At 47.0% G+C, this 27,918-nt stretch overlaps 11 protein-coding genes across 11 annotated transcripts; 7 read left to right on the top strand and 4 right to left on the bottom strand.

Annotated features, from left to right (window-relative positions):
* Window positions 1-89: 89 nt before the first annotated feature.
* Window positions 90-1,583, top strand: LY89DRAFT_668622 (uncharacterized protein; the record flags this gene model as incomplete). Its single annotated transcript, XM_018213049.1, has 1 exon — window positions 90-1,583. The coding sequence occupies one exon, from the start codon at window positions 90-92 to the stop codon at window positions 1,581-1,583; it is 1,494 nt and encodes a 497-aa protein (XP_018071638.1).
* An 863-nt stretch (window positions 1,584-2,446) lies between these two features.
* LY89DRAFT_684370 (uncharacterized protein) lies at window positions 2,447-2,990 on the bottom strand. Its single transcript, XM_018214867.1, has one exon. It carries the CDS (start codon window positions 2,766-2,768, stop codon window positions 2,463-2,465), a length of 306 nt encoding a protein of 101 aa, XP_018071637.1. The 5' UTR covers window positions 2,769-2,990; the 3' UTR covers window positions 2,447-2,462.
* On the top strand, window positions 2,738-5,912 carry LY89DRAFT_684369 (putative glycogen). Its single transcript, XM_018214866.1, has 6 exons — window positions 2,738-2,900; window positions 2,969-3,256; window positions 3,307-3,404; window positions 3,457-3,732; window positions 3,779-5,334; window positions 5,385-5,912. Exons 2-6 carry the CDS (start codon window positions 3,187-3,189, stop codon window positions 5,497-5,499), a joined length of 2,115 nt encoding a protein of 704 aa, XP_018071636.1. The 5' UTR covers window positions 2,738-2,900; window positions 2,969-3,186; the 3' UTR covers window positions 5,500-5,912.
* A 1,990-nt stretch (window positions 5,913-7,902) lies between these two features.
* LY89DRAFT_584056 (MFS general substrate transporter) lies at window positions 7,903-9,323 on the bottom strand (the record flags this gene model as incomplete). The annotated part of the gene is made up of 2 exons (XM_018209247.1): window positions 7,903-8,762; window positions 8,864-9,323. 2 exons carry the CDS (start codon window positions 9,321-9,323, stop codon window positions 7,903-7,905), a joined length of 1,320 nt encoding a protein of 439 aa, XP_018071635.1.
* A 1,053-nt stretch (window positions 9,324-10,376) lies between these two features.
* On the top strand, window positions 10,377-11,343 carry LY89DRAFT_50065 (uncharacterized protein). The gene has a single exon (XM_018207958.1). The coding sequence runs from the start codon at window positions 10,559-10,561 to the stop codon at window positions 11,186-11,188; it is 630 nt and encodes a 209-aa protein (XP_018071634.1). The 5' UTR covers window positions 10,377-10,558; the 3' UTR covers window positions 11,189-11,343.
* A 238-nt stretch (window positions 11,344-11,581) lies between these two features.
* On the top strand, window positions 11,582-12,860 carry LY89DRAFT_615292 (uncharacterized protein; the record flags this gene model as incomplete). The annotated part of the gene is made up of 4 exons (XM_018210722.1): window positions 11,582-11,929; window positions 12,057-12,514; window positions 12,565-12,743; window positions 12,796-12,860. The coding sequence occupies 4 exons, from the start codon at window positions 11,582-11,584 to the stop codon at window positions 12,831-12,833; spliced, it is 1,023 nt and encodes a 340-aa protein (XP_018071633.1). The 3' UTR covers window positions 12,834-12,860.
* Window positions 12,861-13,762: 902 nt separating this feature from the next.
* LY89DRAFT_50073 (HET-domain-containing protein) lies at window positions 13,763-16,096 on the top strand. Its single transcript, XM_018207960.1, has 2 exons — window positions 13,763-14,303; window positions 14,364-16,096. Exons 1-2 carry the CDS (start codon window positions 14,086-14,088, stop codon window positions 15,799-15,801), a joined length of 1,656 nt encoding a protein of 551 aa, XP_018071632.1. The 5' UTR covers window positions 13,763-14,085; the 3' UTR covers window positions 15,802-16,096.
* On the bottom strand, window positions 16,096-18,020 carry LY89DRAFT_50069 (Di-copper centre-containing protein). Its single transcript, XM_018207959.1, has 8 exons — window positions 17,720-18,020; window positions 17,499-17,658; window positions 17,430-17,443; window positions 17,307-17,378; window positions 17,179-17,258; window positions 17,038-17,124; window positions 16,939-16,989; window positions 16,096-16,887 (listed from the first exon to the last, which is right to left on the bottom strand). The coding sequence occupies exons 1-8, from the start codon at window positions 17,827-17,829 to the stop codon at window positions 16,391-16,393; spliced, it is 1,071 nt and encodes a 356-aa protein (XP_018071631.1). The 5' UTR covers window positions 17,830-18,020; the 3' UTR covers window positions 16,096-16,390.
* A 1,977-nt stretch (window positions 18,021-19,997) lies between these two features.
* Window positions 19,998-21,630, top strand: LY89DRAFT_746789 (uncharacterized protein; the record flags this gene model as incomplete). Its single annotated transcript, XM_018221102.1, has 8 exons — window positions 19,998-20,186; window positions 20,238-20,274; window positions 20,325-20,392; window positions 20,454-20,544; window positions 20,594-20,699; window positions 20,760-21,023; window positions 21,096-21,365; window positions 21,448-21,630. The coding sequence occupies 8 exons, from the start codon at window positions 19,998-20,000 to the stop codon at window positions 21,623-21,625; spliced, it is 1,203 nt and encodes a 400-aa protein (XP_018071630.1). The 3' UTR covers window positions 21,626-21,630.
* A 1,483-nt stretch (window positions 21,631-23,113) lies between these two features.
* LY89DRAFT_684367 (uncharacterized protein) lies at window positions 23,114-25,555 on the bottom strand. The gene is made up of 3 exons (XM_018214865.1): window positions 25,326-25,555; window positions 25,189-25,276; window positions 23,114-25,141 (listed from the first exon to the last, which is right to left on the bottom strand). The coding sequence occupies exons 2-3, from the start codon at window positions 25,245-25,247 to the stop codon at window positions 23,221-23,223; spliced, it is 1,980 nt and encodes a 659-aa protein (XP_018071629.1). The 5' UTR covers window positions 25,248-25,276; window positions 25,326-25,555; the 3' UTR covers window positions 23,114-23,220.
* LY89DRAFT_644672 (propionyl-CoA carboxylase-like protein) lies at window positions 25,486-27,718 on the top strand. Its single transcript, XM_018211841.1, has 2 exons — window positions 25,486-26,305; window positions 26,350-27,718. Exons 1-2 carry the CDS (start codon window positions 25,546-25,548, stop codon window positions 27,312-27,314), a joined length of 1,725 nt encoding a protein of 574 aa, XP_018071628.1. The 5' UTR covers window positions 25,486-25,545; the 3' UTR covers window positions 27,315-27,718.
* Window positions 27,719-27,918: the final 200 nt, after the last annotated feature.

Raw genomic sequence — 27,918 nt, 5'->3', positions numbered from 1 at the left:
ATCAGAACTTCGACCTTACAATATCAAGACTTCCTTTACTCACAGTAAACAAGTTCCTGAAATCAACGACTTCAACAACAGCACTTAAAATGTCTCACCGATCTATTGATCTGAGTGCGCCCGGCCTTTACGAACACGACATGCAGGACATGTCTTTCGCACCTTTTGTCATCGAGTTGGCACACAGCTCTGCTCATCCCGAAATCTCCACCAGAATCTCATCTCGCTCCGAATCTTCCCCACCTCTTAGCCTCCTTATCAGCAAGCCTGAGCCAGAGGAAGAAGAGGACGATTTCTTTCAAGATCCACCTGAGGTGGTATTGAAGAGACTTCGTCGTCAGGGTATGGTGCAGAGAAGAGACGAAACAATCTCCACTGCTGTCCTCGAGGTACCCACCGCACAAGAATATCAAGAAAAGCTCGAAACTCTCTTCGTCGATCCACCCCAGGTGGTCGGAAAGAGCATCTTGCGCGCTCAGAAGCAATTCTTTGCCCGAGTCAAACACGGTATCGAGTTCAAGAATCCGTTCTTGAGCTCGGAGAGAACGAGACGCGGATCGAACGGTGGTGATGTGTCACCAAAAACGGTGTTCCCTACCTACGATGGAGAGGGTTATGGTGAATACGATGATCAGCCTGGTGCTGATAATAGCGAGGATGAATTAGATCAACTATTCTCGCACTTCTCAAGACCGAACTCGTGGACGCTGGGCGATCATGTGGACTTCGTGTCTCGAGCTGAGCATTCAGCTGCTAGCATAAATAGCAGCTACAGTGGAAAGTATTTCAACGTCTTACCAATCCAGATCCCAGATACTTCTCCCCTCTTCGACAGCTCGAGAGACGTTACTGACTCGCCCGCTGCGGACGCATTCAATACTAGCCACCTTGCTCTGAGAAGGTTTAGTGGTCTCGAGAACCGCATTGTCAGTCACTTCTCCGTCAGCGATATCTTTATTTTATCCGACGATATTCTCAACACGATGGACATTGGCGACGACGTTCTGGCACACTTCTCGGTTGGATGGGACTCGGATATCGACGATACTCTAGATCAAAGAGGCTTACAAAACCCAGCACCATCTAATACAAACGCTGACGACGTCCTTCTTGGCATGGATGTCGAAGCCCTTGTCGATGACATCCAAAACACAACTCGACAGTTCGTGGACAATGACCATCTAAGAGGTGAGTGCGAACAAAATCTGAGGCCACATCACCGAAGGCCTGGCTGCTTCTGCTACCACTGTACTCGTCGCTATGGGGCTGATGATAAAGAGCCTCACGATGCAACATTTTGCTCATGTACGAACTGTTTCGTCAACCGGTACAAGGTCATGAAAGCCAGGAAAGAAAGAACTGCCAGGAGAGAGCATGCTGACTGGACAAAGAAGCTGCTAGGCAGACTGAACACCAAAACAAAGGAAGGCGACCAAGGCAAGCAGGAGCTTCTTGATATGGTCGCCAAACTCATGCTTGATGAAGAAGCGGATCAGAAAGATATCGTCAGCGCAAGTATCAAGTCATCCAGAAACAGCAACATGTTTGACTTGGTCAAAAGCGGCCTTCGAAGTCCCGAATAGTGATGGAGCAAACAAAGGGAAACGTAAGTATTGTGTGACAAGGTAAGCAAGTTTTCGTAATTCCGTTTGAGCTCTTTGTCGTGCTCTTTGTCAATAGCAAATAAAAAAATTTCAAACTCTGATATAATTGTGCAACGCCAATTCCGCCCATTGTGAAGTGATATGCACCTATCCCGTGACTTGGAAGGATCTTCAGATGATCGTCCCTCAATTCGGCGAAGTGACGATAATGTGCAGAGCCACTTGACGCTCTCGTGAAGAAGGGATTCGTCCTCAAAGACTCTCGAATTGCTTCCCCTCCTGAAGGCATGGCGATTTTCATTGTCGGCCCTGCCGTGCCTCGTAATTATGCTCGCGAAAAGTGTTGGCGGCTCGCCACGCTTATTTGCGCCCCAATGCCAGGGGTACATGTTCAACGAGTGGTTGGCAGCGAAGTGAGACTTCTCAACGGCCGGTTATTTTCGATTTTTCTCCGGGTTGAACTCGAGGATGGGCAGTTGAGAGACATTTGCTTTGTTCCTGTGCATTGTAGCGGTGTAAGATGCGTATGAAGCAGCGAGGATTGATCAGTTGATATCTTTTCCAGATTCAAGGCACGAGATTGCGGTTCCACCTTGAAACCGGGATCATGTGATAAGCTCGATGCCCATTCCAGGCTAGTGGGGGTCTTAGCTTGACATGGGAAAAAGTGGGATCTGGAGATGCTGCTGAGCTTTCCTGTCAAGAAGTGGAGATGGCCTGGAGAAGAGGAGAAAGGCCGGAAGCATGAAAGGGGAAATGATACATGCATGCGATACCGTAGATGCAAATACAGGATAAATTCAATTGCACATGTTTAATCCAAACACTTGAGTCGTAACACCCACGCAATTCTGATCTTCAATGAATATCAACCCCGCATAACCCTTTCAGCATTTTTATGTCGTGTTCTGCAAATGACAGCGGCGGTGGTGAGAGCATGAGGTCATTGGGGAGCCAGGGTTCCAACTTTGGGCAGGGATAATTTTGCCCTCGGACGGGTTTTGGTGGTGAATTCCAGCGAATGATGAACCTGGAGACGAGCTGGGGCGGCGAGCCAGCGGGTTTTAGCGACAGCCCGCGCGGGCCTGCGAGAGAGTGGAATAGAAATCTGCTGAGAGAAAGAAGTGCGAGCGAGAGCAGAAAGCTATCCCCGGTTCCTTCCATCCTCCTCGACCTTGCTCCTCTTCCTATTCTTCACCTTTCATAAAACAAAGACATTCCTATCTTCCGCACGCATTGTGTGCTGTCGTACCACATCGCATACATTCCTTTCAGTTGGTTTCTCAATTGACGTATGTAAGTAGCCATCATCCCGTCAAGCAATCCACCGCCTGCCGAAAGCTGATCTGATCATGTGGGGAAAGCTTCAAAAGGACGTCAGAGCTTCCAATTCCCACCACACACAATTCCTGCAGCAGGAGAAGAGCAAGATCATTGCTCCTTCCTCGCTCTCAGGTAGTCGACGGGCTTTCCAGCTTCGAAATTGGAAATACGTCGATCGCGCCATCCCCAGCCATCTTCTTTCCTCACCAACATCAGACCATCAAAATCCGTCGCAAAGAGAAACATCCCACAAAACACCATGTCTGAAGGGAACAGAGACATCCGGAACCACTTTCTGTTCGAGATAGCCACTGAGGTTGCGAACCGAGGTACGTTACACAGAAACCGTTGAGATATGAAGCCACTGACTCTGCCACAGTGGGTGGTATCTACTCTGTCATCAAATCCAAAGCACCGGTGACCACCGCAGAATATGGGGACAGATATACCCTTATTGGGCCTCTCAATAGGCAATCGGTATGTTTTGCAACTGCTAGAAGCTTCGCAGACACTGGCTAATTGATCGCAGGCCGCTGTGGAGGTCGAAGCACTCACGCCCACGAATCCACAATTAGCTGCGACCATTGAGTCGATGGAAGCGCGAGGCATTGGCATTGTATACGGGCGCTGGTTGATTGAGGGAGCTCCTAGAGTTGTTTTGATCGATACAAAAACCGCCTACCGATTTCTAGACGAGTGGAAGGCCGATCTCTGGAATACCGCAGGAATCCCATCCCCACCCGGTGATGATGAGACCAATGAGGCAGTAGTCTTTGGATACCTTGTTGCGTGGTTTTTGGGAGAGGTATGCGCACCAAATCTTCAACCTGAAGAAACCTAACACTGTCTAGTTCGTTGCGCATGAGAAGACCAAAGCTGTGATTGCACACTTCCACGAATGGCTGTCCGGTGTAGCACTTCCGCTCTGCAAGAGGCGTCGAATTGATGTTACCACAATCTTCACTACCCACGCTACCCTGCTCGGACGATACCTTTGCGCAGGCTCTGTCGATTTCTACAATAACCTACAATACTTCGATGTGGATGCAGAGGCTGGAAAGCGTGGAATCTACCACCGATACTGCATTGAGCGTGCAGCAACACACTCGTGCGATGTCTTTACCACTGTTTCCCACATTACCGCATACGAGTCTGAGCATCTCCTAAAGCGAAAACCAGATGGTGTTCTTCCTAATGGTCTCAATGTTACGAAATTCTCTGCCATGCACGAATTTCAAAATTTACATCAGCAGGCAAAGGAGAAGATCCACGATTTCGTACGAGGCCACTTCTACGGACACAATGATTTCGATCCCGAGAATACCCTTTATTTTTTCACTGCTGGTCGATACGAGTACAGAAATAAGGGTGTGGATATGTTCATTGAGTCTCTGGCGCGTCTTAACCACAGACTGAAGTCTTCGGGGTCTAAGATGACTATTGTTGCATTTATTATCATGCCTGCACAAACTCAATCTTTGACTGTTGAAGCTTTGAAGGGACAAGCTGTGATCAAGTCATTGCGAGATACGGTGGATGTGATCGAACACAGCGTTGGGAAGCGAATCTTCGAGCGAGCTCTCAAATGGCATGATGGAGACCCAATGCCCGATGAGAAGGATTTGATCACCAGCCAGGACCGAATTCTGCTCCGCAGACGATTATTCGCCATGAAGAGACACGGCCTTCCACCTATTGTCACGCACAACATGGCAAACGACGCAGACGACCCAATTCTAAATCAAATCCGCAGAGTTCAACTCTTCAACCATCCTACAGACCGTGTCAAGATCGTCTTCCATCCTGAGTTCTTGAACTCTGCCAATCCAGTTCTGCCAATGGATTACGACGAATTCGTTCGAGGTACCCATCTTGGTGTCTTCTCATCTTACTATGAGCCATGGGGTTATACTCCTGCTGAGTGTACTGTGATGGGTGTACCGAGTATCACAACGAATCTATCAGGTTTCGGATGTTATATGGAAGAGTTGATCGAAAACTCGACCGATTACGGAATCTACATTGTCGACCGAAGAATGAAGGGCGTTGATGATTCAGTCAACCAGCTCACATCTTTCATGTTCGACTTTGCGGGCAAGTCTCGCCGTCAACGTATTAACCAGCGAAACCGAACCGAGAGGCTGAGCGATCTGCTGGACTGGAAGAGAATGGGTATGGAGTATGTGAAGGCTAGACAATTGGCCCTCCGCAGAGCCTACCCAGCTTCCTTCAGCAGCGAAGACGAAGACGACTTCATCCCAGGCATTGAGCAAAAGATCTCACGGCCATTCAGCGTACCAGGTTCGCCAAGAGATAGAAGTGGTATGATGACTCCGGGTGATTTCGCCAGTCTGCAAGAAGGACGAGAAGGTTTGAGCACGGAAGATTATGTTGCGTGGAAGTTGCCGTACGTCTGAATTCCATTTCCTAATTCGTGCATTGCTAACGGTTTTGTAGTGAGGAAGAAGACCCTGACGAGTACCCATTCCCTCTTACCCTGCGAGCGAAGAGACCTCAAGGGCCGACAAGTCCTGCCGAACCAGTCATCACCAACGGCAATGGTCTTTCATAGTCAATCTGCGGGAAGGATTCCGGGAGAGAAATGAGCTGCATTCTCGCAGTGCGGACCATATTTGAAGGCAGCGTTGCTGGGTTATGGATTCTGGATTTAACACAGAACTCATGTGTTGAATGGGGTCGATAAGAACTCGAAATGGATGGATGGTTGACATTGGAGGTGGAAGGTAGAGCAGTGTGTGTAATCTTGTACCAAGAGTCGTTTCATCGTTGACTTTATCATCGCTCGCGCTGCATGAAGTTCCTTTTACCCTTGCGGCTTTTGTGCTTTTCCAGATTTTGAAAATGTGTATATTCTTTTCAGACAATGGAACGGGATTTTCAACTCCGCTGCTCCTCGAAGGGCCAGACATTATGATGGTGAAAATGTATGTCAGATTTTGAGCTTCTGAATATCGAAGATTGTGGTGCAAGTGCTTCCAGACTCTCAAAGCCTTATATTCTCGAAAAGTGACATATGCTTTGATATTGTCCTCAAGTGCGATATCACATTTCAAGATTTTAGCTAATAGTTCCATAGTTTTTCCTACGCTAATATCACGCTAGTGGACCAGACATTCTCCTTTACACAAGTTTCGCGCTATTTTTTTGTTACTTGAAAAAGCAAGACATTCTCCTCTCTGAGGAAGTGCATGTGGGGACCGACATTTTCACTTCTTTCTTAAATTCAAGGCAGAATACAGTTTGCCGCAGTGCGGAGCCTATTGTCAAGGTCTACAACCGTCTCCACTTTATGTGACTAGTTTAATCTATGAATTTCAGTGCTGAAGTTGTACTTCTTTCTGAAAGCGGGTCAGATTTTTATCTGATCCTTGTTCCACCATTTCATTTGTTCTTGGATATTTTTGTAGAGTTGCCGAGATTACAGTGTTGTTTGCTTTGTTATTGAATTGCTGAAACGTGTTCCTTGTGTTGAGATGAGAAGGGTTGAAAGGAAAGAGTTGGTCTTGTTGGGGATTTTGTTTGCTGGTTGCTGGTTGCTGCCGGTCATTCTTCTTACCTGAAATTTCTTACTGAGTTTCGCGCAAGTATCTTTTATTTTGTCTTGTAATAGTTTTTTGAAAGTATTAGTTGTGGACACACATTCCAATGTTTATTTCCTTTAGACGTGTTTGTATGGCTGACTAGGATGTTCTGCCCTTTTCCTTGCTCTGGCTTGGTACCAACATTCTTGCTATTCTCTTTTGTCTGATAGCATTATTTTCTTGGCCAAAAAATGAGTTGCACTTGTTGGGATTGCTCGCCCAGCGGGCTTTTCTCGCATATTGCGCGTTTTGCACCATTCGCGCTATTCGCGCGATATGCGCTGTCTGCGCTGTCTGCGCTGTATGCGCAAATTGTGCAAATTCACTTGGGAGGAAATAGAAAGGTTTACTTTCACATGTTCATTCCGTGATCAATGACCAATGACTTGTGATAGTTACCACTGCCCAACCCTTTTTCTTACTGTTGATTATCTCTTCGTTGTCAATTTATTTCTTATTATCAACTCCACCAAGCTTTCAAACCAAATATCCCACTATCCACACTTCGAAGGAAACATCCATCCCCAAACTTTAACGTCATCGGTGAGCATAACATCGCACGCTCACTCCTGAGGTCAGAGTTTGTGCACTGTACTGGTTTGCTTTTCGCTGATGTTTTGAACTGCCATTTATAGACATCCGGGACAGAAAATTGGCTTGCTAGATTAACTGAGTGAATGAATAACCAGCCCTTTTTCTGTGCGTGTGAATGGGTGAACTTCCGTACTAAGGTGAACTTGTTAAGTATCTCCTGTGTTTGGACTCAATTCTGTACTTTTGAGAAGGTGAATCATGTCGTGGCTGTGGGAACGGAAAGTGTGGTATTTACTAGTGACTCACAAGCTTTGGAAGTATCTCGGGGGTATAAATACATCTCTTAGTCTAACCCTTTTTGGTTGAACACGAAGAGTGCTTTGTCACTGGAGTAGATAAGTGGTATGGTGCCTGTGGAGGGAAACCTTTTGGTACTTTTGGTGCTTTTGGTGGGGAGGATGTTGGACTACGGTTAAGTGACTGAAATGCTTCGAAACATTCAAAGGGGGAGGTGCAAGTGTTGTCAAGATTCTTGCTGTTCTAGAGATTTGATCTGCTTTTGTGTTTCTCAGAACAAAGGCATGATGTGGAGAACTAGTGCAGAAGATCAGGCAATTCACCTTCAAAAGAAGACTATAAACGTCCGTAGGAAATTGATGACTTACTACACTCCGTAAGCCCTGTGGGGAATTGGGAACTCAGGAGACTTCAGAAGTTTTCTAGATAACTAAGGACTTGGCAGACTCTCAAAGTTCCATAACTAATCAAGTGTTTGGGAGTTCTCAAGGTCTATCTGGCATTGAGGACTCAGTAGGCTCAATAAATCCAAATTGTGTGTTTCAATACTTCATCATGACTCTCCAACCACCACCAAGCCCCCTCGCTATAGCAAATGCAACAAACGCTCCAACGTAGCACCCTCCAGTAAAGACAATCAGTCCCCAATAACTTCCCCCACAAGCTTGCACAATACTTCCTGCAATGGGAACTCCTGTCAAGCAACCAAAACTGACGATGGTGTAACAAGTAGCATAATACCTCCCATACTCCTCTACTTTGCACAACTGCCCAACACATACTGGCGTCAAGCTAATGTTGCTCCCACTACTAAAGCCAAACAGCACCGCGAACACCACAATCCCCGGCGTCGTTGTCCCGAATGGCAGCCAGATAGCGAATATGGAGATTATGGTCAGAATGGTGCAGAGAAGAATGAGGTTGAAGCGCCCAATGAAGTCGGAGTAGAGGCCAGGAAAGAAGCGACCAAAGACAGAACCAGCAGATAGAATAGGCAGGATTTGATACGAGAAAGGAGTATTGAATCCCGCGTGAAGAGCGTACGAGGTAATGTAAGTCAACGGAACGAAGAGGGCCCATTCCATTAGGAAGCTACCCATGACGGTGAAGAAGAACGCGGGTTGTGCTAAAATTCGGAAATCTGGATGTGGCGATTTTGCGGTACGGGATGGTGGAAGGTTGGATTTGATGAGGAGAATGCCGATCATGGAAAGGCAGAGGATGACAAAGCCCATTATGCGTGTTGCCCAGGCCAATCCGACCTGTGGAATAAGTGATTCCAGGAGGAGGGGAAATACGACCCCTCCTACAGCTCCTCCACCCGTTGCAATTCCGGTCGTGGTGCCACGTCTTCTGTTGAAAAAGTGGCCAACGGCTGCAACGGACGGCGTAAATAGGAGAGCTGTACCGATGCCTCCAATGATACCAAAGACAATGATGAAGTGCCAGTACTCTATCAATGGTCAGTAAGCTGGCTGTTTCTCTCATCGAAAGACTCGTTACCTGTACAGACTCCCAGTAACAGCATACTCAGTACCACACAGACACTGCCTGGAACAATGAGCCATCGAGGGCCATACACATCAAACAGAGGACCAATGTATATGCCACAAGCAAATGACAAAAAGGTGTAAATCGAGAATATCCATCCAATCTGCCCGGGGCTATAACCAGAAAGTTGATTCTTGGACAAATAGGCTTGAAAGGAAGCCAATGTGTTGGCTATGCCGAGTGATGCAAACATAGCGCACCAAGATCCAAAGACCACGAGCCAAGCACGCGCTCCACCTTCAGGGTAGACATGCTCATATTCAGCGCTGACTGACGCCGATGATTCACGAGGAGCTTCCAAAGAAGATGCTGTTTGTGGTGCTATATCACCGACATTTGTGACCTTCTCGTTGGAAGGTTCATGGAGAGGGACGACGGCATGCGGAACGCCTCCCCATGCTGTTTCTATCATGTGCGCTTGAGTAGGATTCTGGGAAGAGAAAGGAGATCAGCAACAGAGCCGAGGAGTTTGAGTGATATTATTCTATGCATAATACTGCAAAGAAAAAAAGACGAATGAACGGGGCGGTCTCATAAGTGGGGCTCGCGGGGCCTGAATTAAGCTGAAAACAATAAACTGTATGTATTGAAAAACGGGTTAGTATGTTGTACTTTGAAGCACTGCTCAAGTCAAGGCATCTCAGCATGGTTTATGGCAATCTGTGATTATCAAAGGATCTGAAGACCATCGAAGAAGATTGAAGTCTCGATGACCAAGGTGGAGCTTGGGCTTCAAACAAGTGCCAATCTAGGCAATGTGTAAAAAAGCCAAGGGAACCGATCTGCATGATGCAGCAGCTCTTGCTTCTCCAGAAAGTAACAAACGTTGTTCTTTTGCTGCATCATTTTGAAGATATCCCCAGGTGAGGTGGAGGTTTAGCGCTAGTCTCTTAACGGGTTAGCGTCGATTCCAGAAGTATGCACTCATCACCAACATGTTTGACCTCAAGATCTTACATCCACGCACAGCTGGACAAAAATCTCGACTCCAAGATGTTCACTTCGAACCATTGCTTCTTCTAGCAAGTCACAGCATGCCAGCTTGAATTATCCTTTGCGTATCTTGGCTTGAACAGTCTCAAATTGCTATCTGTATGTCCGGCTGGTACAATGAGCTGTGCTACCCTCTCGAATCTGTTGACCTCACGTCGTTCTGCACCGTCATCGCCGATCAGCAAGCAGTATCGCCATATTTCTCTACTTGTTGTTACGAGATTGATGCCAGCAAAGCGCTCGCTGTGTGCTATGGACAGTTGGTTCTGTCATTTGAATGCTATGGTTGAGTGTATCCCCTGTGTTGAAGTGTCAGCCTTTGTAGGGCCCTCCAGCATCGATATGCAGCTTTCAGCTATCTATTCAAGTTTCCTATATTCTATGGTAGCTTCTTCTCCTTCTCTCTCCTTCCCCAGTATCATATCAAGCCTCCATAAAGGCAGCTCTTATGTCAATCACCACTACAGCTTCCAGTTATGCAACAGCCTTGGGAAAACGGTATCCGATTCTCAGCCGAACCTCCTCCGCCTCGCCTGTCTTTCGAAGCCCTCCTGTAAACGAATGCTTCTCATCTGGTCACAGAACAAGCGGGGGAGATGAAGAGAATTCCGAGGTACCGATCCGCCATCAATTAGCAGGATCGGGCTGGGCGAGATGGCATATGAATATCTTTGGACCAGCATACTCGAACTTACTCACTTAATCCTCAACTGCAAGAAGCGCGGCGGACGACGATTACATATATACACCTCGGACATTGACGACTATTTGAGGATCTGCATTGCTCTGCGACTGCTCTTCCTCCGGACATTTTTGATCTTGTCCATGATCTCCGCACACATCTCTTGTCCCCACCATCTCGCCTGTTCCGGGCTTCTTTACAGACCATCCACGGTACGGGTTCAAATTGGGATATGTGGTCAAACAATGCGGATATGGAAATTTTTTGGCGCATTATTGGCACATTTGTTGGGTTGTCCAATCACCTACGCTAGACTCGAGGGATGGATCACGCGAAAAACGAGATATACTCCATTGCGAAACCACACACTGGTAAAGCTCTGTGCAAGGTTGGTGTATTCTACTGCTACTAGCGGAGATTTCAGTAAGAAAGGCACTTTCTACAGAAAAACTCGCGCACACAATCTTCGGCAACGACACCGAGGAGTATCATTCGGAAGAAGTTCATGCCCCATGTCCATGCCTTCCCACGTGTGTCTTTTAGCCACTGTTACTTCCAAGATCGTCCCTCCTCATTCAAGCTTCGGCCCTTTCCATTTCTGAAAGCTCTTATCTCAAGGTCCCACATGCGTTGTAATATACTACGATTGATCTCGCTCTTTTCGAAATGCATATCTCTTGTTTACTGAGATTCGCTTAATTGGATCCTCACCCGAGCATTTAGGAGAGAATCTTCTCCCGGCACCCAGTATATTAAGTCTCGAAGCCCCACATCCACTCATACGGTCTGAAGTGTTTGAAGGCAGTATCTTATCTTCCGGTAGTTGCATCTGGGGTAAATCCGGCATGTGAATTTAAGTTCTTACAATCTCCTTCACTGTTTCCTGTCTGCGAACTCGTTTCAACTTTTTTTTACGGAACAGTCTCGAAATGTATTGGAGTACGCTCACAACTTTGGCCCTTCTCGGGGCCACGCAGGCGGAAAGGCAAGCTGCGATGATGCGATTCGCATGCTCTCAACTCGTCGTTGAACGCCTCGATCCTCTTGTCAACCCTGGTGTAATAGGCTCTCCGCACGTTCACCAAATTGTTGGAGGAAACTCCTTCAAGCCGTCCATGACTCCAGTCAATTATGATCTTCCTTCTCGATCGAACTGCACCAGCTGTACTTTCAGTGAAGATTTCAGCAACTACTGGACCGCGGCTGTGTATTACCGAGCAAGAAATGGAACTTTCAAACGTGTCAGCCAATTTCCCAATGGAGGACTCACGCAAAATGGAGGAATCACAGTCTATTATATCCCACCTTATGATGGAGTCAGTAATGTTACCGCGTTTAAACCGGTCAGTGTTTTCCTTTCATCTAATGCATGCTTGGGTCAAACACCCCAAGCAGATCAAATTACCACCTGGGGCATATCGTCGTCGTTACACAAATCTACAACACTCCAAGTCGCTGACATAAGAAAAGGGTTTCCGTATGCTCGCAGGAAATCCTGTGCTCCGCAATACAACAGGAGAGTCTCGAGGCATCTGCCATCGCTGCTTCGAAGGCGACAACTTCACGCCCTTCGGCGGACCACCTTGCACCGGGAATGACACGACCAGTTTCCCTACTCACTTCTGTCCAGGTGGTATCCGTAGCACGATTACCTTTCCCACGTGCTGGGATGGCAAGAATCTTGATTCTCCCGACCACCAAAGCCATGTTGCATATGCTACGATCCCATTCGAGCCATATGTAGATCCTATTATTGATACGAACACTACCCTAACACCGGCTATGGGTAGAGGAACGTGCCCTGATACACATCCCGTTCATCTTCCGCAGTTGATGTATGAGGTTATGTGGGATACGAGACCATATAACAGCAAGGAACTTTGGCCTGAAGATGGGAGCCAACCTTTTTCGTATTCGACCGGAGACCCGTAAGTTGCGACTGTTTCCCCATGATCCTATGAGCTAATGAGATCTTTAGATCTGGTCATGGTCAGCATGGAGATTACATGTTTGGGTGGAAAGGCGATGCTCTGCAGCGTGCTTTAAACGCTCGCTGCTCAAATGATGTCTGTAAGGAGCTGGTCTCACAAACTCCAGAAGCTGCCATGAATTGCACGATTCCACAACTTATGAAAGAAGATGTTGATGGAGATGATTGTGAGTTTTTCCTTAAGTTCAGATGGTCTTTTCTAATACTTATAACTTGCAGGGTTACCAACTCTTCCAGGTGGCCTCATGATCAATTGAACAAAGGTCGCTTCCGCTTGATCTCGTAGGACCAGTCAACGGTCATACTGTTGTTGCGTATATACTCTCCTAAAGTGTAATGAAATCGAGGCCAGATTAGAATTCGGAATATAAAATCAATCCAATTTTGTTTCGCGATAGGTCATTTATTGAGGCTCTTGCCCCTATTTCAGTCAGCGCCTCCTCGCCACTCCACGGTTATGCTGATGCTGATGAAATAACATGGCTCGGTGCTACCTATTCTCTAGTAGGATAGACACATACGGGAGAGTCTTGAGCCTTCTAATGAAAATTGGCTAGCTTCGCTTTGAACGACGAGCAACAATGCGCAAGTACAACCACTTTGGCTTCTAGCTTCATTGAGTCGATACCATTGCTTAAATTCCTGTGCATTTCCAAAGGTCACGTACCTCCCGCGTGAGCATTTTTTGTTCATCTCAAGCTGTGCTTCTCATCCGGGCTTTCACAGCATCGTATCCAGCGAGGCTGGAGCTGCAGGCATCCCGATTGAGTTCTATGTGGTGGCTTACTTCGTTAGCTTCCCACCTCCCAATCACAATGGACCACCATGAAGAATTGATGAAATGTTCATCATCAAATGCCATTTGATCAGAGCTCGGCACTTGAAACTTATGATAGGTAAGCTCTTCCGTGGCATGTCCGTTGAGGCTGAAGCAGTGTAAATTCGTCTGTGACCGGATGTTGACGGGGATGGGAACACGAGCGCTGAGGTTAATCCAACGTCAGATATTAAATAGTCACACAAAGAAATCCGGATTACATGACAAGAATTACAACTCTTGGACCGATGACCAGCTCCATTCTTCTGCTAGATCCCTCCAAATATATTGCAGTTGAACAACATGCTGTTGGTAATCTGCAGAAACCCCCACTCTAGTTTATCTCGTTTACCAATCGTTTCCTCCGTCGAAGTCATTCCCAGTGATGGGCGCGCTCGGCCTCAATTTCCGGGGCAACTCGCCGAGTATGGAACAGCAATGCGGTGCAGCTGAAAAGTCCTGGTTACAAACCACCCAAAACATTTCTTGTGTCCATTGGCTGGTTAAAGCAAGACAGACGAACCTGCAGGTGGCATCACAAGGCTTAGCGCGGGGTCCACCAGGTCCCGAAAGCTTACAACCCTGCCTCATATATAGCCTCGCCTTTCTCGCCACCAATTCTTTTTTTTAGATTTGATACTATCTAGACTCTCGGCTAGTGCTGTATATATTCCTCGATTCGAATCTCCATCATGCGCCTTCTGAATGCGCGAACGCGGAAGTTGCGCGAGTTTATGGGAGATGATACCCCTCCTTACGCGATACTGTCCCATACGTGGGGTCGCGATGAAGTTACCTTTCAGGACCTGAATTTGGCTGGTTCAGGACAAGATAAACTTGGATATGAGAAGATCAGAAAGTGCTGTGAGCAAGCAATTCAGGATGGTTTATATTGGGCTTGGGTCGATACGTAAGGCTGTACTACCCGGTTAGGCTGCCACCAACTCGTTCCTGACTCGCTTGTTTCTAGATGCTGCATCGACAAGACAAGTAGTGCTGAGCTTTCCGAGGCTATCAATTCCATGTTTCGATGGTATCAGAAAGCTCAAGTGTGTTACGTCTATCTGAGCGACGTTTCGGGATGCAATCCGCCACAGGAAGAGGAACTTGCCCAGAGTCGTTGGTTCACCAGAAGCTGGACATTACAAGAGCTCATTGCCCCTCGGTTCGTCTTATTCTATTCCAGGATTTGGGAACATATCGGAACGAAAGAACAGCTTGCCGATATTATATCGAGCATAACCACTATCGACGAAGAAGACCTATGCGGTACAAGCCTCGAGCTTGTCAGCGTAGCGAAAAAGATGTCATGGGCAGCGAAAAGAAAGGCTACCCGGTTAGAAGATACTGCTTATAGTTTACTTGGTTTATTCGATGTCAACATGCCGCTACTCTACGGAGAAGGCCAGAAAGCCTTCATCCGATTGCAAGAAGAAATCCTCAAGTCTTCTTACGATCATTCTCTCTTTGCATGGCGACTTGACGAAGCGTCCATAATCGAACTCAAACGATACACGAAACTATTGTCTCGACCCGAGTTTTTGTCCTCACAAGAGAGCACCTTTGGTGGTCTTCTAGCTGACTCTCCTGCCGCGTTCCAAAAATGTCATAAAATAGTTTCGATGGGTTCTTGGGGTCATGTGTATCACTCTCCGCCAGTGATACACAATAAATGCGTCTATATTGATCTTCCTGTGATTCGACGTTCAGAACTTGACGAGTCATTCGCCGTCCTCGACTGCCGTTTACAAGACGACGACCAGAATTATCTTGCGGTTCCATTGCGGCAGTGGGGCATTGGTACTTTTAGTGGTCGGTTACGAGATCTTGTACTGGTTCCGAGCGATTGTCTCAACTTTGACAGTAAGACGTTGAGCCCTGAGAATACAGAGAGGCTGCGCATAAAAGCGCCGACACTCAACGAGGGCCTGCAAGGGTGCTTCTTCCTCGCGGGATTGCCCCCAGAAGCATCTGGTTATCAGCTTCGGAGTCTCCATTGCAAAGCTGGTGCACGGTTCGACCGAAAGAAGCGGATCTTAAGACCAGAGAAACACGCACGTGGTGCTCAAGCCGTCTTCGTGTTTGGGAACAAGCATGGTGATCGGTTTGCACTTGTATTGGCCCAGTATTCGAGGAGCCATACGTCGTGCAACAGCGTGGCATACGTGAAAATACTCAACAATGGCCACATTGAGGACGATATAGAGCTTCGTGGATATATGCACGAGGTAGATGTAGCTGGTGGAAGCTGGCTGAGCACTTATTTGGGAAAAGTTTCAATAACGCCCATCGGTACAACAAACTTGCAAATACAGTTAATGTCACAGTCAAGCAGACACGGACCCACAGAGAGTGTTATAATCACGGAATACATCAGAGAAAGCTACATGGCAGCAGGAAGAGGGTAAATCGTACCCTGATGAGCGAGTTCACCTCTCAGATGATAGATTCATACATCTCATTGTTCTCCTTATTCTTCCTAGAAGTTGGGGGTTCGTTCTTAATATTAGTTCTCGGGATGCCTTTAGGATATTACTACAGCTGTCCTGTCTGTTGAGCGAAGGGTGTTCTCTGGCCATGTGATAAGCGCCATCTAGGAAATAGGGGAGTATCTTAATTCTACATAATTGTTGGGTGTTCACCGCCGTCGATGAGCGAACAGTTGATGCTTGAAGGGATCAGACTGGTAATTTACGATCTTGCCCAGAGATTTGTTCTGGAAAACATGCATGGACCTTTTGGCGTGCAAGATCGAACATAAGAAATAGAGAGAATGGTAGATGCTAAGACACTGTATTGTTGAAATTATTTACTTGGGATCGAATAGTCCATGCACAACCGTCGGCATCTCAGAGGGAATCAAGCTTTGTTTTGTCTATACTCCCGAGAGCCATTCTATCTTTCATGATATATACAAGCAAATGATTACAATAGTTTACCCGCGCCAATGGGGCACTCCCCCGAACACCAAACTTCGACCGAGATCCTCGTAGTCAACTACTCATAAGTGTAACACAAATTGGGAGCTTCAACATCCATGATGTCTCCAATCCTGACATTGCTGCCAAAGTGCTCATACTCCAATTCGTAGTCTAGTGTGATGTTCGTGTACGGAATCTCGCCAAAGAAGTCGAATGGGTAGGCGAAAATCGTATCAGGACCCATAATCTCAGATTGGCGTGTCTCCCAGCACTCTCGTTGCCAATTGTTCCAGAGTCTATCCAATGATGCGTGAATAAACCAGAAGATTGGATCTCCGGGTGAAGACCACATATCAGCCTCGTCACCGACTTGTCCACCAACGCCGATGTGGAGAGCAGCGTGGAGCCTCATCCCAGAGATCTCGAAACTGTAACCTTGGATGTTCTGGTTGAGTTCCTGGAAGTTCTCAGAGGCGAGAGCAGCTTCGTAGTAGGCATTGCTGAAAGCCTCAGCAACTAGGGTAGGACTGAAATCTCGACGCATGCAGTGAGGATTGTAAGAAAGATCAAGGCCTGGCAATGATTAGCAATGTTGCAGCGTCATTTTGCGCAGTAGAAGCTTACCCATTCCCATGTTGATGGTCATGTTGGCGAATGGCCCAACTTCAACACAGCCTAGAATTGTTAGCTCATTGTGAGAGAATAACAGAATATCCGACTTACCACCACCAGTTCTGCCAGGAATTACAGTCGGCGTCTGGACGGGGAATGTGATGTTGGAGCTCACATCAGCGATGTAAGGACCATTTCCTATGACTCAGCTCAGTATTCATGCTCGTCAAAAAATTGCAGTGTTAATTTTACCTCCTAGACCGTAAGTGTTGTCAAAAAGTGGAGATTTGGCATAACCCCCAATAGTATTATCCTGCAGAAGGTCCCACCATCTAAGTAGATTAGCCAAATAAGTCTTTGGCTTATTCTGAGTTCCTTACGGCTGATAGCCCTTATATCCACAAGTGGTCCTGAGCTCTGTCTCCCAAAGGTGCAATAACCAACGATGCCACCTGAAAATGGTTAGTCTGGCCCATGTTGGTGGCTTGACGGAGATTTCTTACGGCAGGAAGGGACCCTGTAGATTCTATGAGCATTTGCACTTGTGCGGTCCATGGATCATCAGCACTTACATTGAAATGCACATAGTCGGTTGAGTTGATGTGCAGTGCCAGGAAGTCGTCATAGCGAGTTTTGGCACCAGCGAAGAAGGCACCTGTTTGGGCGGGTTTTGCCATCAAGCACTTTACAGCCCCGACATACTCGAGTCTCTCCGCTTTGGAAAGTGTTCTCCTGTAAGACGGCAAGATTAGCATAATGACCTTAATTGCACGTAAGGATTTCTATCACGAACCATTCTTTTCTGACTGCCAGAGTAGTACATGTGTTGCGCTCCTCGATCGGGGCAGCGATGGCACTTGTCAGCAGCAGGAGTACCGAGGAGAAGACCTGAGAGAAATGCATTCTGAGAGTGAAAAGATTGTGCTTTGACTATGAATCTGTTTCACAAGAAGCTTGGCAGGAGTGAAATCTTGGAAGAAGGTGCAAGTGGCTGACAGGAGTGCAGAAAACAAGATGCATGCGCCATCAACAGACATATATACCTGCCACATGGCACACATGGATAGAGCAGAAGCTTGAGATTACACTTTTGGAGAACCCCTCGAACTAAACGGATTCGGATGCTTGAATTATTGATATTGCAGAGGGGCAATAGTGTATGCAGAGCTGCGGGGCTTACATAGATACATGGATCCGTACTAGCTATAAATCTAATGAGTGGTACGTTGGCATTGCCTCGGACCAATGAGAGACAAGGCTCATTCCGCAGTATCGCTTCCGGCTAATGAAGCAATGCAGCCAGTCAAGACGAGGCGCAGACGGGGATGCTTTCAGAGCTTCTGGTCCCGACACCCACTCGACACATGGCTTAGTCACAGTAGCCCATGGGCATCTTTTGGTGTTGGAATCCAGTCGGGTTGTTCCTCTGACTGGGGGGCCATCGAATGATAAGCCGTCTGAGTTGCTTCTCGAAAATACGACCCTACGGGAGTCGACTTACCAAGATCTCTTCCCACGTGGAACATAATCCACGATGTTGCACCAGTAGTTTTTGTCTCTTTCAATAACCAGAAGTACCTGATACTTTCTGCTCATTACCTCCTGTCCCTTCAAGCCTGCCAATGGAGAATGCCGCTCGTTGAAGTAAAACGCCAATCTCGGACAACTTCGACATTCTGAGCTTAGGTTAGCTTACGTAGAACTCAGAATTACTTTCACAAGCGATGTTGTTCCCAATTGTCTGGACTAGTCCAATATTGAGATATCAGCCCATGTCGTTAAAAACGCCTTCAAATCCTCTACCGAGACAGCTCCTTTTGAGTGCCTGTGCCGACTTCGTCCACAAGCTGCAATCATGTGCTATTGATATATTAGCTGACGGTATAATGCCTCTTCAAGGTTGCACTCCACTTTTGTGGTTGCAAACGAAATTCGGCCTAGGCAATCTTCTGGGATATCACTCCTTCAGGTAAGAAGGTTAAGCAAGAAGCATCCTCATGAATTCCTTTCAATTATCCAATAACCTTCGGCTACCGTGGCGTCGGTATCCACCTGACAGTTAGTGGAGACCAGGGGTCTAACCTTAACCCCAGTCCTTCGAAGTGGCGTTATCAGCAGCCAAGGATCATTCCGGGGCAGCTATCAAAGAAGGCTCGTTCAGCTCCCAATTGAACGGAGTTTGTGAGGGAATTCACAGCCAGACAAGCAGTGGCTGGACCGTAGTATTGGAAACCATTAGTGCGACGCCTTCGAACATTCTTCGTTCTATTTAGGTGTTAGGCAAACGGCAGTTTTCTTCGACGCGAGGTGCTCGGTCACCCACGCATGGTTGGGATTTCGGAATTTGTTTCTAAAGAGGAGCGGCCGGAGGATTTTGTGAAAAGATTGCGGCAGGTGTGGGAAAGGGTCTGTCCGCCGGAAGCGATTCATTTGTTGCCGGTTAGGGGGCGTCGCTTAATTGCCAATTGGCTAAAGCGAGCCTATCATGCTCTCGCTCAAACTCCCCATTTTGTTCGGAGGCGTTCTTGGCAAGTCTGGGCCTCGTCGTAGAAGATGGGAACAAGTTTCTTGGGGAGAAGCGCCAAGCGTCTGTCGAAGTGATGGTGGTGCAGAAGTGGTTTGCTTGGGATGGCTCTGAAGCTAGAAGGTGTTCGTCATTGTGACTATACAGTACAGAGAATTAGTAAATAACATCAATTCAATCCAGCATTGTTGCAGGAGCCTGGTGAAGATCAATCAATCTCTAAGAAGAATCTTCCCATTTGCACACAGCTACGTTTCGAACCATCCTCAGCACCCAAGGAGTTGCATATCCGGTGTCTTAAAGTAACACTCGCCTAGAAGCATTCCTTGTTGTGGCGGCATGAATGGCAAGGGGTGCGTCGAACTGCTGCAAAGAAGATTCCTCGGTGCCTTCATGCCCTATTTGGCGCACATGGCAAGTAGCTGCTTAGGAACAGGAGGAGTGAGTACTCACTACAGAAGGAAATGATATAATCAAAGCATAAGTGAGCGATCCCTTCCAAAGAGAGTTACACAGTTGTCTTCGCTCCACTGCTCTCACCATCACTATGTCTTCGAACTCGACGGCCTCCGCAATCCCTTATTGGGAGTCCCCAGATTACAAAGGCGACAAAGTTCGAGATCTCAATGCATCGCTGATCGCAATCACAACGGTGATCGTTGGTCTCAGATTGTATACCAGAGGATTCGTCTCTAAGACATTTGGAGTCGATGATGTGCTGGCATCCATCGCTTTTGTATGAGGTTCTCAATTCTATGCCACTTGGCATCGAGGCTGATAAGGATAGGCTTTGATCGTTACACAATCTGCGCTTGACATTCGGTGTAAGATCTCCCAAAAATCGACCATAACGATGAGAGCTGACACCTTTAAGCTGTCAACTATGGCAGTGGCGCGCACATTGAATACGTCCCTCCTCACCTAGTGCCGCTATTTTTCTCCGTAAGTAATCAGAAAACTTCTGCAATAGAGATCATTACAATACATGCTAAGTGAATATCAGGCACTAGTAAACAACACTCTGATCTACTTCATTGGCACTGGCTTGATGCGATTGTCAATCGTGGCATTCCTTCCTCGACTAGCGAAAGACTGTCAGTGAACCGCTTTCCCTTTCTATAGACCCTACTAAAGACTTGGCAGTGAGCTCTCCATTGTTTTTGAAGCTAGTCTATACAACTGGGTTTGTTATTGTCTGCCAGACTTTGGTATGCTTCTTCTATCGCTTGACAGAATGCCACCCTATCATGTAAGACACCTTAATCCTGTCTTCTGGTGGATGAAGAGTACTGATGAAAGACTGTTATAGAGATATTTGGAAAGTCCCGACAACTCCCGGCCTTAAATGCGTGTCGGCACAGCAAGAGCAGAACAATTTGATAGCACATCAGGCTATTGGTATCATTGTTGATTTTGCGCTCTTTGCATTGCCAATCTGGGTCATCAATAGCAAGATGATGAAGTCTGCGAAGAAAGTCCAAGTCATTCTTGTCTTCTCTGTGGGTTTGTTTGTTGTGATAACAGGAGTTGTACGCATGGTCATGTTGAATACGTTGCTCTTCTTGGCAGACCCGTAAGTTCTCCCTAACAATGCGCTGCATTCCAAATTCTGGTAAGAAACTAATCAGAGATCCAACCATCGCAGAACATTTGCTATGTCCACCATTGGCCCATGGACAGATTTGGAAGGCCATGCAGGACTTTGGGTCGCTTCCTTCCCTGCCTTACAACCTCTCATTCGCACGATGTCTTACAAACTCGGCCTTCGCAGCGCTCTTCAGAGCTACGGTCAGAGCAGCGGCGGAAAGAACAACAAGTCAGGAGCAAAGGTACCTGGCGGATCCAACAATTGGGCTAGCACAGTTCCACGCAAAAGTGGATACGCAAAGAATGGAAGCGGCATTGATCTTGACGAGTAAGACCCACGAACAGCCAAGCTACCTTGAAATTCTTTTTGTCCCCTTCCCAGACTCAAGAACTAACTTGTACGTCAATAGTGGGAGTGAGCGAGGAATTGTAGCTGGTGATAAAAGCGACACGGAATTGGACAACCTCAGCGCAGACTCTACCCACATCCACAAAAAAGTCGACTATGATGTTCGAGTAGAGGAAATACCAAGAGGTGACTATGACGATCCTCGTCGCGTAACCAACAAAAGTTGGGTGGATGTATGAGGCGTGGTGTAAGAGTACAAGGTGAATGTGCTACGGTGTTGTTGCTGGTGCGACTGGGTAGCGGCGATACTCGTTTTCCTTTCGTAGAAATGTTACACGAGGTCGCATACATTCGATGGACAAGTTGTAGAATATGGGTTGTACGAATTAATGCTGCAAAAACAAAGACACTCCAAAAGCGTTGGAAAGTGATCGCGAAGATGCTGTTGTCGAAGAAGATCCAAGGGTGCAAGTGCAGCAAGAAATACTGAATTGATGTTGATTTAAGCTTAAAAATAAACTTTTATTTGCTTTTGCCAGTGGGTTCCATTAATGACAGGCCCACAGTTCGGACACGGTACATCTTTTTCTTCTTCTGGATCTGAGAAGGTTTGAGGTCAAATGGGTTTTTTGCGGGGCTTCTTATCTCACCAAGTATGGATCTCACTTGTTCCATATCAGTCTCCACCCTGCAGGCTCAGAAACTTCATGCCGACAGAGGCGCCTCGAAAAGACAAACGTTCGTTTAGCTATATCAGGTCAGCCTCTGTGGTGATGGTCGCGAAGTTGTTGAAGAATGGAAAAAGTGCGCTCATCACAAAGAACTCAGTAGCATCATATCCCAATCAGGAAAGGCGTCAATTTAGCGAGATGTTCATGGCGATCCTCATCCCAAACCTCAAACTCAGGGTGATCAATCGCAGATCTCGACATATCCTATAAGAGTTCTCAATAGATTCACATATTAAAGAAGTACCAAAGGAATATTTCCCTGGAATCTGGAAAGCCATTTCTGTCACTGGCGTTTGTTCTCGAAGGAATGCTTGTGATGAGGGGTGACGGCTTAAGGAGGAGGAATGCAAGTCATACCTAGCCGAGGATTCAGCTAACATAGGTAGTCTCCCCTTTAAATGTAATTGGAAAGCTAAAATATAAGAGAGCAGAGCGTCGATTATTTTGGCATCGATATTAAATGCCTGCATCAGTCAAAAAGGTCATCTCTCAGCCGTGCGGCTTCAACAAATTCCAAATTCCAAATTCCAAGCTGATTTGGCAGCGACTTTAACTTGAAGCAATGAAAGTAAAGTCAACGACATTCAAAAATGAACATCAATGAAACAAACTATGTTGTTCACAGTCTAGATTTATATCCCTCCCTATTCACCTCGCTTAGCGTCACTAAGCCCCCAAATATAAAAAAAAATACTTGCTAGATCCTAAAATCTTCAATAGGAACTATGTCATAAAAGATTACAAAATGGATATAAAAAGACAAAACGTTTAGGCTACCCGTAGGGGCCTAAACGCCCATGTGCGAAACTTGTCCGTCCGAACATGCACCCGGTCGGGGTCACCGGGCTGGGGGAGCATGTTACAATCCAACCGACGCGCCAAGTCGACAAGGCGCTTGCTGGATTGATGGTATGCAAAATTCTTATTTAGATCTATAAAGGGTCAACTGGCGAGTGTTCGGAATAGTACTAGCTTGGAAATTTTTAGGGTGGTGGGCGACGATTCTACGTAACTTGAAGCTGAGGACGCAAAGGACGCGTTTAAGGCTTCAACCCTGAAACTTTCAAAGGCTCGATTATTGATCGTTTCAACCTGCATCATCTCTATAATCTCGAAGCATTGCCCTCTATCTCGGCGACTAATACTCCTTCCCCCACGTCATCTCCCTCCTCCCCCTCATACACCCAAATCACTTTCCCACCTTTGCTCGCTCTGATTTCCAATTCCATCTTCATCTGCCTCACTACCGCCACGGTCTCGCCCTTCAAAATCTCATCGCCTTCATCAACCAGTAACTCCATCAGCTTCCCAGCAAAGGGAAGAGTGATATGATTCTGATTACCTGGATCGCCCCGTCTATGAGTTGCAGCACTGGTGAGAGAACCGAAGGACGCAGTGGTCGAGGCAAGAGTCAGCAGGTATGGAGTTGGTGCCTTAGATTCTGGTGTATTGTAGAGTATAGAAGCTGTAAGTGAGGAAGGGAATTCGTTTCTTAACACACGGGTAAGTTGTAGATGAGATGGTGTTGGTGTCGCTTCGCTTCTAGGCGAGGACTCAGGGGTAAGAGAGATGGACCATGCATCTCCTTTCCGAAACAGGACGTTTGATGCTGCTGACACCGAGTTGTTCGCCGCACTTGAATCACTTGCTAGTGATATTTGTGTTGTAGTCTTAGATATGCGTAATCCTTCCTCCAGCACAGTAGGCAGGTTCGTTTCCAGCCATCTCGTGTCGCATTCTTGTTTTAGAAATGCTTCACTTGCAACGATACCCCGCAAGACATCTAAATGGGTCTTGATGCCTTCAATGTATGTGTCAGCTAAGGCTCTCTTCGCTTTCCTGACCACATCTTTCCAGGTTGGCGCAGTAATGATGATCTTCGCGATCAAGCTGTCGAAGTCTGTACCAACCACAGTTTGCTGAGCCGGAAGTAGATGGCTATCTACTCTGATGCCATTACCCGCCGGAAATCGGAATGAATTGATCTTGCCGACACTCAGAGACCAGTCATGTGAGACATGCTCAGCTGTGACTCGAAGCTGAAGAGAGTGAAATGGAGGAGGCGTCTCAGGATCTTCAGGAATTTTGGAGATCGGGAGCGAAGAGAGTGATTGCCCTTGAGCCAGAAGTAGCTGCATTTGAACAAGATCAATGCCCATAGCTATCGACTCAGTAATTGTATGTTCAACTTGAAGTCTCGGATTGACTTCGAGGAAATAAAACTCAGGGGGCGAGGCCTTGACCAGAAACTCGAAAGTTCCCAGTGAGGAGTAATTGACCTTTCGCGCCATCTTTACAGCGGCCTTGATCACTTCGCCTACCAATTTCCGATCCCGTACAGAACTTGGAGCAAACTCCACAACCTTTTGGAATCTCCTTTGGATGCTGCATTCTCTCTCCCATAGATGACGCACGTTTCCTTTTCCATCGCCCACAATCTGGACTTCGACATGTCGGTAACCCTCAATTGCTGCCTTTTCTGCAAACGCCATCCCACTTGGACTTTCTTGTAATGCCCTCCTTGCCAGAGATGATAATTCGTCTTCTTTCCTTACGATTCTAATGCCTCGACCACCTCCACCATCCACTGCTTTGATAATTATAGGGTACCCAACCGAAGCAGCGAACTTTTGTAAAATTCCAACATCATTGGTGGGAGTCCTCAAAGCAGAAAGGACAGGAACGCCGCACTCTTCAGCAAGTAGTCTTGCTTGCAGTTTATCTCCAGTTCTGTCAAGGATCTCTGGTCCCGGTCCGATCACGAGAGCTCCTGCTTCGTCCCACATCCGCTGAGCAAACTCGGGGGATTCCGATAAAAAGCCATATCCGGGATGAACGGTGTCTATCTTGTACTTCTTAACGATGTCGACTAGTTCTGGTATATCTAGATATGAAGCCGGTGATTTAAGCCGGATTGAATATGTGGATCCGTGAGTATGAGATGTATCATTGGTGGTGTAAATTGAGCAAGTCTCGATGTCTAGCTCTCGTGCTGTAGATATGATTCGAGTTGCAATTTCTCCCCTGTAGTTGTTCAGTATGATGGACGAACAACGTATCGTGAACTTTACCGATTTGCAACAAGGAGGCGTTTTATGGGTCGTCGTCTAGTGTCAGGTGCAGATGCCATTGTTGGTGGAATGGGCATCGAATGAATATCTATGATTTCTAAGAATAAAAAGACATTCGTATGAACATCGATTCTAACCTAAAATTTGTCCTCACTCGTGCTTTGTTGGGCTTCAGAAATCCACGTCTGGCTGTGGAGCCCGCTCGCTACCCCGCCAAAACGTGGTGTACTCAAGCCGAGGCTATTTCCGCCATCACTGTGCCTTAGTGCAAGCTTCAAACTTACTTCATGACAACCTTGACGACACATTGACGTGTGGAAACTTTCCTTTCAAGCCTCTAATTTGTTTAGAATCAACATGTCCGACGAAAAAGGTAGCAAAAAGCCTCAGAACAAGCCTTCCGAACGTCTATCTCAAGTCGCGAACCACGTCGGTCCCGTGAAGACCCGTCGGTTAGCAAAATCAAAAGAGAACCTTCCGGTAGACTACTCGGATATTCTTGGCCAACTCCAATCACTTCGAACAATAGCCAGCACACCGGACACCAAGAATAAAGGCTACGTTCGTCAGAAGCAGGCAGGCAAGCTCTGGGTCCGAGAACGAGTTCTTGCATTATTAGATGAGGGCAGTTTTCATGAAGTAGGCTCTGTATCTGGGACCGTGAAATGGAAGAAACTTGATGGGATACGAGAAGAACCAATCTCATACGTTCCGAGCAATAATGTCCAAGGTTTCGGGACGTTACGAGGGCGGAAAGTTGTGTTTACGGCTGACGACTTTTCAATTAGAGCCGGTCATGCTGATGGAGCGTTGATGGAGAAAACCGTTTACATGGAGAAATTGGCCGTTGCGTTGAGACTGCCGATCATTAAGTTGGTGGATGGATCTTCTGGTGGTGGTTCTGTCACTACGATCAAGACCGCCGGATTCTCGTACATTCCTCCTATGCCCTCCTTCGGACCTGTGGTCGAGCAGTTGAATTTGGGTATCCCGAATTTGGGAGCAGTGCTTGGGCCAGCCATTGGTTTGGGTGCCGCAAGAGTGGTAGCTTGTCATTTCTCGGTCATGGCTGCTGATATAGGAGCTCTATTCAACGCAGGCCCAAAAGTCGTTGCAGGTCAGTTACCTTGTGGTTGCTGAGAATTATGCTAAGAAGCACAGGTGCAACATTTGAAGAGGGCTTGAGCTTCACAGACCTTGGTGGCCCATCAATGCATTGTACAAACGGTACAATTGACAATCTTGCTGCCAATGAACAAGAATGTTTTGAACAACTGCGGCATGTTTTGAGTTATCTCCCAAATTCGGGGAGTTCATTACCACCAATCCTGCCTACAGAAGACCCAGCGGATAGGACTTGTGAGGAGCTTCGAACGATCATCCCTCGGCGAAAAGCCCGGATGTATGACCCAAGGAAGATCATCACGACCGTTGTAGATACTGCAAGTTGGTTCGAGATTGGCGCTCTTTGGGGTACAACTGCTATTGTTGGACTTGCTCGAATAGCTGGACGGCCTGCTGGGGTCATATCTCTGAACTGTGAAGTGAACGCTGGTGCTCTAGATGCAGCTGGTAGCCAGAAAATTACTCGACATTTGAAGTTCTGCGATATTTTCAACATTCCGATTGTTCAATTTGTTGATGTCCCTGGATACGCGATTGGGACGATCGCAGAAAGAAACGCAACAATGAGACACGGAGTTGCATTGGCAACAACTTACTATTCAACCACCACTCCAGTATTTAGCGTCGTGACCAGAAGAGTCTATGGAGTTGCTGGTGGAATTATGCTAGATTGCCGAGACCCTCGAATGAGAGTTGCATGGCCAAGTGGAGAGTGGGGAAGCTTACCACTCGATGGGGGAATTGAAGTGGGCCATGCAGCCGAGTTGAAAGCAGCTGAAGCAAATGGTCAACGAGAAGCCAGGTACAGAGAGTTGGAAGAGGAGTATTCAAGACTCATGAATCCGGTAAGGACAGCAAACGCATTTGGTGTTGAAGAGATCATCGATCCTGCGGTTACTCGACAAATGATTGCCGAATGGCTCAAGCATGTCTATGAAGAATTGCTGCCATTACGACTTCTGGACCGTGCCAATGGGAAGATTCACCCGATGTTTTACTGAGCACTATTCTCAGGGCAGTCACGAACAGCGCGGATTGCTTCTCAGCTCTTGAAACAGCCGATGTTCAAATACTCGTGGAAGAAATCGCTTCAGCAGCAAACCTGATAGCCAAGCCTCTGAATTGGGGAGGCTGTGAAATAAGATCGCTTTGGATATGCATATGCCGTAGCACTAACCGCTCATATGGAGCAAGGATCAGATGAGGCGCTCAGTGAAAACAAGCATCACACTATGATAGGGGAAGCGACGACAAAGCGGCAATGCCAGGAGGGCAAGGCACTTTTGATAAGCACACGTAGTTTCGAGAAGAGAGTGATGTGGTCTTTTGAGAGATACATCTTGGAAGCCATTCTTCTCCTGCATGCGCCAATCGAGGAACGGATTGGACCCCTGCAATGAAGTGGAGCAAGGGGACGAGTTCGTCAATTCATCCCAGCAAGTCGATATGACTTCATGAAAGCTGCGATGCAAAAATAGAAAATTAAAAGCATCTCCAATCATCGGCTGGCATGCGCGTGTATCATGTTCTCCCACCTTGAATGTGTGGTTGGTTCCCAGCTTTGTACTCCCGTGCCTGATTTTGGCCTGTCCTTACGTCACCCAT

This window comes from Mollisia scopiformis (genome assembly GCF_001500285.1).
Source record: "Mollisia scopiformis unplaced genomic scaffold LY89scaffold_11, whole genome shotgun sequence".
Taxonomy (NCBI): domain Eukaryota; kingdom Fungi; phylum Ascomycota; class Leotiomycetes; order Helotiales; family Mollisiaceae; genus Mollisia; species Mollisia scopiformis.
The sequence above is the reverse complement of the archived record's forward strand: the minus strand, read 5'-3'. Positions and strand labels throughout refer to the sequence as shown.